Source organism: Trypanosoma cruzi, genomic scaffold, assembly GCF_000209065.1.
Source record: "Trypanosoma cruzi strain CL Brener 1047053516529 genomic scaffold, whole genome shotgun sequence".
Lineage (NCBI taxonomy): Eukaryota > Euglenozoa > Kinetoplastea > Trypanosomatida > Trypanosomatidae > Trypanosoma > Trypanosoma cruzi.
Genome location: NW_001849307.1, coordinates 50,585 through 59,212, shown reverse-complemented (window position 1 = coordinate 59,212; position 8,628 = coordinate 50,585). Strand labels below are relative to the sequence as shown.

At 51.2% G+C, this 8,628-nt stretch overlaps 1 protein-coding gene and 3 pseudogenes across 1 annotated transcript, besides 12 other annotated features; all 4 read left to right on the top strand.

Moving 5' to 3' along the window:
* Positions 1 to 563, top strand: Tc00.1047053503665.10 (annotated as a pseudogene; the record flags this gene model as incomplete).
* Positions 1 to 2,051: a sequence feature (heterozygous, Esmeraldo-like haplotype).
* Positions 2,019 to 2,101: a sequence feature (T-rich).
* Positions 2,052 to 2,828: a sequence feature (haploid, Esmeraldo-like haplotype).
* Positions 2,118 to 2,150: a microsatellite.
* Positions 2,176 to 2,213: a sequence feature (AT_rich).
* Positions 2,431 to 2,599: a microsatellite.
* Positions 2,802 to 2,831: a microsatellite.
* Positions 2,829 to 8,628: a sequence feature (areas not merged during assembly with more than two copies in the genome that could not be assigned to a particular haplotype).
* Positions 2,910 to 2,931: a microsatellite.
* Tc00.1047053503665.21 lies at positions 3,165 to 3,413 on the top strand (annotated as a pseudogene).
* On the top strand, positions 3,790 to 4,848 carry Tc00.1047053503665.30 (mucin-associated surface protein (MASP), putative; the record flags this gene model as incomplete). Its single annotated transcript, XM_800534.1, has 1 exon — positions 3,790 to 4,848. The coding sequence occupies one exon, from the start codon at positions 3,790 to 3,792 to the stop codon at positions 4,846 to 4,848; it is 1,059 nt and encodes a 352-aa protein (XP_805627.1).
* Positions 4,089 to 4,134: a sequence feature (GA-rich).
* Positions 4,332 to 4,383: a microsatellite.
* Positions 5,114 to 5,141: a microsatellite.
* Tc00.1047053503665.40 lies at positions 5,381 to 7,108 on the top strand (annotated as a pseudogene).

The following is an 8,628-nucleotide window of genomic DNA, read 5'->3' as shown; positions in this document are numbered from 1 at the left end:
TAGTGGTGATGGCGGTCATCCACGACAGGCCGAAGAAACGCACCCCCATTCCTTTGATTCGTGTGGTGATGGATGACGAGGACAAGACGGTGCTATTTGGTGTGTTTTACACCCATGATGGGAGGTGGATGACTGTAATTCATGGTGGCGGTAGACAAATACTTTCAACAGGGTGGGACCCAGAAAAACCGTGTCAGGTGGTGCTGCGACACGACACGGGCCATTGGGATTTATACGTTAGCGCGAGGGTGGCTTACTTTGGCACCTACAAGGGGTCTCTTCTCCAAACAAACAGTATTTCACACATCCAATTCCACGGGGAGAGTGGGGAAGTTGCAGAGTCCAGCCATTTGTCACTCTTCAACGCCCGTTTCTATAACCGAAGACTCAATTCCAAGCATCTAAGATGGCTCATGGTCGGCGAGGCAGGCCCAAAATACGATGATGGCAGCTCTTATTCTGCGAGTGCGTCGGAGGAAGGAAGCAGAGGCGACAGCTCCATGCCCGCGGGTACGTCTGAAGGAGAAAGCATAGGTGACAGCTCCATGCCCGCGGGTACGTCTGAAGGAGGAAGCAGAGGCGACAGCTCCATGCCCGCGGGTACGTCTGAAGGAGGAAGCAGAGGCGACAGCTCCATGCCCGCGGGTACGTCTGAAGGAGGAAGCATAGGTGACATCTCCATGCCCGCGGGTACGTCTGAAGGAGAAAGCATAGGTGACAGCTCCATGCCTGCGGGTACGTCTGAAGGAGGAAGCAGAGGTGACAGCTCCATGCCCGCGGGTACGTCTGAAGGAGGAAGCAGAGGCGACAGCTCCATGCCCGCGGGTACGTCTGAAGGAGAAAGCATAGGTGACAGCTCCATGCCCGCGGGTACGTCTGAAGGAGGAAGCATAGGTGACAGCTCCATGCCCGCGGGTACGTCTGAAGGAGGAAGCATAGGTGACAGCTCCATGCCCGCGGGTACGTCTGAAGGAGGAAGCAGAGGCGACAGCTCCATGCCCGCGGGTACGTCTGAAGGAGGAAGCAGAGGCGACAGCTCCATGCCCGCGGGTACGTCTGAAGGAGAAAGCATAGGTGACAGCTCCATGCCCGCGGGTACGTCTGAAGGAGGAAGCATAGGTGACAGCTCCATGCCCGCGGGTACGTCTGAAGGAGGAAGCAGAGGTGACAGCTCCATGCCCGCGGGTACGTCTGAAGGAGGAAGCAGAGGTGACAGCTCCATGCCCGCGGGTACGTCTGAAGGAGAAAGCAGAGGTGACAGCTCCATGCCCGCGGGTACGTCTGAAGGAGGAAGCAGAGGCGACAGCTCCATGCCCGCGGGTACGTCTGAAGGAGAAAGCATAGGTGACAGCTCCATGCCCGCGGGTACGTCTGAAGGAGGAAGCAGAGGCGACAGCTCCATGCCCGCGGGTACGTCTGAAGGAGGAAGCAGAGGCGACAGCTCCATGCCCGCGGGTACGTCTGAAGGAGGAAGCATAGGTGACATCTCCATGCCCGCGGGTACGTCTGAAGGAGGAAGCATAGGTGACATCTCCATGCCTGCGGGTACGTCTGAAGGAGGAAGCATAGGTGACATCTCCATGCCCGCGGGTACGTCTGAAGGAGGAAGCAGAGGTGACAGCTCCATGCCCGCGGGTACGTCTGAAGGAGGAAGCATAGGCGACAGCTCCATGCCCGCGGGTACGTCTGAAGGAGAAAGCATAGGTGACAGCTCCATGCCCGCGGGTACGTCTGAAGGAGGAAGCATAGGCGACAGCTCCATGCCCGCGGGTACGTCTGAAGGAGGAAGCAGAGGCGACAGCTCCAATTCTGAAAGTTCATCGCGGAAGGAAAGTGAGGAGGTGAGCTTTGTGCATGAGAATGTGTCATGGGTGCTGTTACTTCTGCTGGGGCTTTGGGGTTTTGCGGCTCTTTACTGATATTGAAACGGCGTTGTTGCTGTCTCCAGCGGTACAGCGTATATTTACATGCTGATGCTTTTTGCGCATTTTATTGCTGTTCTTGGCGTGTTGATAAATTTTTTATTTTATTTTTGATCTTTTATTTTTGTATGTATGACTTTATATTAATTTAATTTATTATCATTATTATTTTTTTTTTTTGTACACCTTTTATATTTGTTATTATTATTTATTATTATTATTATTATTTTTGTGTTGATGTGTTTTTAATGCCTTTAATAATAATAAATAATAAATAATAAATAATAATTAGGTTTTACTGACTGATGCCGTCCAGAATTTATGATAGATGTTGTATGCGATCTGCATAACGCTGTGGATGAATGTCGAGGGGACAAACTTAAGAAAAAAAAAAAAAAAATAGGGCAGGTGGGTCGAGTGGTGCATGATGTTATGTAGTGAAATATAAATGAGGCGTGTTCATTATTGTGAAGGGGAGAGGGGGGGAATTGAAAACGACTTAAACTAATATATACGTACGTGTGTGTGTGTGTATGTATGCTCTCTCTCTCTCTCTGTGTGTGTGTGTGTATGCTCTCTCTCTCTCTGTGTGTGTGTGTGTGTATGCTCTCTCTCTCTCTGTGTGTGTGTATGCTCTCTCTCTCTCTCTCTGTGTGTGTTTATTTATTTATATGTGTCTTTATTCAGGCATAATACGAAGGTACTGCTGTGGGATATTGTATGGAAGATATTACATGACATTTGTTTTGTATTTATTGATTGTTTTTTTTTGTAAAATAATAATCATAAAAGTAATAATGATACCTATTATTATTACTATCATTATTATCCAATTTTTTACATTTAACGATCTGCGTGAAAATTGCGCTGAGTGCGAAGTTTTTTTTTTTTTTTTTTTTTTCTTTTCTTCCGTACTTTTTTCTTTATTTGTCTGCTGCTTGCGTTGTGCCATATACATCCATATATATATCTTTATATATTTTGAAATTTTTTTTTTTTTTTTTTTTTTGACCTCTACGGTATTTATGTGCATATTTGCTTCTTGGCATGGCCGCCTTTTCTTTTTTTTTGCCTTCACGTCCCTGCAGTCGTACAACTGCCCTCGCACGACACGTATAACGTTTTATTTTACGTGGATGGTCCTAACCTGCCGGCAATTGCATGTGGTTGCTGCGTTCTTCTGTGGCTGCGAAAGGGGAGCAATGAGAGGGCGGTGTGCATGAACTCATGGGACATGGCGTGACGCCGTTGGAGGGCCCCGTGAGGCGTCCGCGGTTTTACGGGGGAAGAAGAAAATTAACCCGCTGGAATAGCTGCCGCCGAGCCCGTTCTTGCTGGACGAGTTGAAGCGCGAGTACAGACACACGGACACCCGCACGGTTGCTGCGCCGTACTTCTTCCAGCACTGCGATGCCGCCGGCTGCAAGACTTTGCGGTGCCGCCACAAATACAAGGAGGAGAACAACATGCAGCGCATGGAGCACGTGTGTGTGTTGCGTGGCGGTGGCATGCCGTAGGCTATGGAAGAAGTGGATGACACGGAGCTGTTGGACTGCGGGAGGAGGTGGCGGACGCAGCGGGAGAGGATGACGGGCTACGCGTGCTGCAGGTGTGCGCGGCATGCCGGTGAGTTTTTCTAAAGAGGGAGTAGTAACGCTGACGGTAATAGTGACTATGAGGGTGTGAGGAAGGAGGCAATCGATCAGCACTCCTTTCATTGTTGTTGTTTTGGTGCGTGACTCTCATTGCTGGATGGGACGGTGCGTTGGCTGTGTGACTTGTCTCTCTTCTCTCTCACCTTTTGCTTTCACTCTGCGTTGACGGGGAGTTAGTTTGTGCTGAAGGCTGCACGCAAGTGACAGGAGTGATGGCGATGATGATGACTGGCCGTGTGCTGCTGGTGGTGTGTGCCCTCTGCGTGCTGTGGTGCGGTGCTGCAATGGTGATGGCGGAGGCCAATGTCGATAAAAGTACCGAAATGAAAAAAGATGAATCATTTGAAAGTTCAGAGCTTGTTGCTGGTATTGTTAGTGCTGAACAACATGTAACGCAGGATTCAGTCAGGGAAGTTTCCGAAAACGGTAAGCAGTCTTTGGGTGCACAAACGGGAAATGGCATCAACCAGGATAATGGTGGGATCATAGCATCACCAGCAAGCACAGTGAGAGGGGAAGAAGAAGAAGAAGAAGGGGAAACCGAAGAAATTGAGGAACTCACAAGTTCAATTGAAGGCGAAGAAACATCCCAATTAACATTGACGCAAGAAGGAGTACCACCACCATCGGAACCATTAACAACGACACTGAATGGAAACCCAGCAGGAACTTTAAATGCAACACCAGCGAAAGGACAGTCCAGCTCTGATGACGGCTCCGCCCAGGAAGAAGGACTCAAATCACCAACACTAAAAGCACCTGCAGCACCTGCAGCACCTGCAGCAGCGGCAGAGGCAACAACAACACAAACAAAAGATGAAAACCCCTTCCTTGCAGATGACCCTTTAGTGCAACATGTAGAAGCATCTCAACACGACATGGAGTCAAGAAGTGCCTCACGAAAAGAAGGATCCATCCCCACCACAGTCACCAAAACAGACGGACCAACAGAAGTTAACGCCGAATCAACTCCAACATCACCCTCAGCTTCCAAAGGTGCCATTACAAATGACGCTGACGAAGGAAATGAAGAAGGCATTCCAAAACATGATCAAGCACCTGATGGTGAAGCGACGAAAGAAGCACAACAAGGTGAAAATAAAGAAGAAAATGCAAATAAAACAGCAACTCTCGAAGCCGCAGCTATAACAAATGATACTGCGACTATTGGCGACAGTGACGGCAGCACTGCTGTCTCCCACTCCACCTCCCCTCTTTTGCTACTTCTTGTCGTTGCGTGTGCTTCTGCGGCTGCGGTGGTGGCCGCGTGAGAGTGAGTGAGAGAGCCGTGCACCGCCCGCACACACACTCGTCTTTCACTCACTCTCTGTGTGTGTCCCCTTGCATGGACTCTCGCCCTCACCTCATCCCACGAGGCACACACATAATGTGCCCATTGTATATACTGCATGCACACCCATGCAGGCCCGTTGGTGCTCTCTTTTGCACGACACGCACCGCTGCCGTCCTGCCTGGCTGCATGGGCGGAGCACCGTAACTGTTTCTGTTTTGTTTTTATTGCATTGAGTGGGCGACCTCTCACTCACTCTCTCTCTCTCTCTCTGTGTGTGTGTGTTTTGCTTTAAGGGAGCAAAGAGAGTGTGTGCGCTGGTCGCCCCATGCTTCGGCTTCCCGTCACGTGTGTGTTTTGAATCTCTGTTTGTGTTGTGGTTGAATGGGCGTATTTTCATTAACCATCATTTGTTTTCTTGTGTAGTGACGTTTGCGTTTCATTTTTCTTTTCAACCAATCAGTCTTTGTTGCCTCAGCAAGCCAGGAAATACCTTTCCAACAGTCACGCCGATGGTTCAGTGGCTCCTCGCCTCACCGTGCCCTGCAGCGCTGCCATTGCTGCTCATGATGTTGACTTTGATGTGTTGTTCCAGCGGGTGCTTTGCTGCCAGCCTGACGTACCATTGCACCTTTGACAAAGCGATGCGTGTCGACAGTACGAAGTTGATGCCGGTGGTGATGAAAAACGTGCCTTTGGGAACGGGAAGTACGTCGCAGACATACACCGTCATCGGGAGTAATGGATGGGCACCCATGCGTATCAATGTGTCCACAAATGACCTCTATAATAACAGGATGTATTGCAGCTCAGATCGTTCTTATGTGAGAAATTTATTGAAAGGCTATCCCGAGTGTCAGGGCAATGCTCTTTCCAGTAATAAGAGGAAAATCCTCATCGACAAGGTTGTCCCTGCAGCTGTCAAACTGCATGCGGATCGTCTGCTCGTCCAGCCACTGGAGGGTCCGTTGATTGTGCCCCAATTTGCCGCGGGCAGTTTTTGCAGTCGTTTCACTGTGCCTGATGAGCATCGTTCCACTGGTGTTGTCAATTCTGACATGGTGCTGTACGTGGCTGCGGCGCCTGGTGGTGTGTGGGCACTGCCGTGCGCCACGCTGGAGGATGGCCGTCCAGTCGTTGGCGTCATGAACATTGCCCCGGCCGTTTTATTTTGCGGAGGCATCGCCACCCGCATCGCCGCGCACCTGTTGGCCCATGCTTTCGGGTTCACCTACCCGCACATGGCCAGCCGCAGCATGGTGAGGAATGTTACCGGTGTGCGTGGCGGGCGCTGTCGGTGGTGGTGAACTCGACGAATGCCGCGATAGCTGCGAGGGAGCACTACGACTGCGATGACATTTATGGCATGGAGCTACAAGATCAAAATGGGGACGGGAGGACGCTGGAGTCGCACTGGTCACAGCACCACGCGAAGGATGAGTGGATGGCACCGATTGGAGGTGCCGGCTACTACACGGAGCTGACGCTGGCTGCATTTGCTGACCTGGGCTACTTCAAGGTGAACTGGAGGATGGCGGAGCCGATGGGTTGGGGCAAGAAGTCGGGCTGTGAGCTGCTGCAGAAGAGGTGCTCCGAACTGAACCTGAGTAAATATTCCCACATGTTCTGCAACATAAACGATGGTGTCAAACGCTGCGCGTCGGATCGGTATTCCCATGGTTGGTGTTGGCGGAGTATCGTTGAATTGTCAAAAAAGCACTCAATGGACAGTTGCCCCATCACTGATCCCGCACTGGACGTGAGGGATATTGAGGGTGTTATTTGGAGGGAAGAATATTTGTCTGCGATGCCCGGGGATGAGCCCTCTTCGTGGTGTCTGGACACGCTTCCCACCAACACGACAGATGCGAGGTACCCGGAGTATACGTATCTGAGTGCTGCCATGCATGCGGAACTGAAGTGTCTTGGCATGCAAGTGTATCTGAAAGTTTCCGAAAAGCGTAACGTCGATTGGACTCCATGCGCGGGCGGGGCGACGATTACGTGGGACACACCACCCTACGATAATGAAAGCGTCATTTGCCCTAACTACGCGGAGTTGTGCACAATATCCGCCACCGGCGGCAGTGTACTTCCCGCGTTTCGGTGGGACGGCAAAAGAGAGGGTGTGGAGCAGGACGGTACGCCCGGAATTCTTGAAACAAAGTTCACCAGAGACGCCCGTCCCTGTTGCAGAGAGTATTGGATCCGGCCGTGGCACCGAATCGCAGGATGTTGACTCAGCTGCTCTTCAGTCGAAGCCATTGCCACAGGGAGACGCCGAGGCTGCCGTGGCGCAACACGACCACCAAGCGGGAAACAATACCAGCACTCCAACAGGCAGTGAGAGGGAAGCAGCACCAGCCATCTCTGGCGAAAACAACAATTCGCCTACGGCCGCTGTTGCAGGAGCAGGTGAATTTGGGACAACGCACAGCGAGGATTTTTTCACTACGGAAGTGGAAAGCTCGATGGGGGAGGAAGAACAATCCGCGCCGGAGGAGGGAGCAAACCCAGCAACCCTGCAGCCAAGGGAGACCGCTGGAGATGGGGATGCGCAGCCAGTACAAGAAAGCATGGCGCCTCTGGCTGGAAGTGAGGGATTTCTGCCCAAACAAAGCGAGGCTCCTGTTTCAGAAAATAACCACTCCGAATCCGGGAGCGGCGCGAGCCAAGAGGACCGCCTCGCCCTGCTCAACGACGCGAAATTGATACTGCGTGATTTGAATGTCGACAGCACTGCGCGTGTGTGCGTGTCTCGGGTGTCGATGCTTCTTCTTCTGGGACTGTGTGGAGCTCTGGCGGTCTTGTGAGGCAACGAGTGTTGAATTGCGACTCCTCACGGAGAATAAATGCCGCTTTTCTTGCGGTTTTTGATTTTTTCTTTAATGTTTTTTTTCTTTTTAAAAATTTTTTCCACTTTTTCAGTTTTTCTTGGTGTTTTTTCGAATACTCAGTTTTTTTTTTTTTATGGCCGTTTGCTACAATCCGTTATGAGTGACGTGTTTCTGACTTTTGTTTCCCTTTTTTTGGCCACTCGCGGTGCCGGCGTCACTGCTGCGCGTCCGGCGGACTGCAGAAAACGAGGAGTGGAGGAGCAGGCCGGATGCCGCATGGAATATAAGGGATTTTGTGTGGGCTGGTGGGAGAGTATAACTTCTTTTTTTTTTGTTTTTCGTTTGTGCAGGGAATATGCATACGCCCCCGATCGTCCTGTGTTGCATGGCACATGAAAGTCCTGCCGAATCAATTTTTCTTTTGGTTTTGTTTCCCAGGATTAATGACGGACTCTCACCCTTTTTTTCGTTTTGATTTCTTAAATCCCTGCGGCTTCTTTCCGTTTTTGCCGTGTCTACTGTCACTGAGTGCTTCCGTTTTATGTTTATTACCGCTGTCTGTGCTGCTGGCATGTCTCCATTTCTTTTCTTTCTTTTCTGCTAGAGGCATCGATGGTCCGCGACGACGATGGTTTGTGCTCCCCTCTGCGATGGCACGGGGGTGACTGGGCGCCGGCCTGCTGAGTGCACTCGGAGAGGAGCGGATGGTGTGCGCCGTGCCTCACTGTGAGTGTGGAACACTAATCCGTCGGGGAGAAGTAAAGGGCTGCGGTATGTACTTGGATTCGCTTATTCCCTCTTGTCGCGGTTGTGTGTGTGCTGCGCGCATTGCTTTTTGTTGCGGTGCGACGTGGGAGGCGTGGCTTCTGCGTGTTTCTTCTTGCATGCGCTGAGCGGCGGACTTCTCTTCCCCATGACACCGC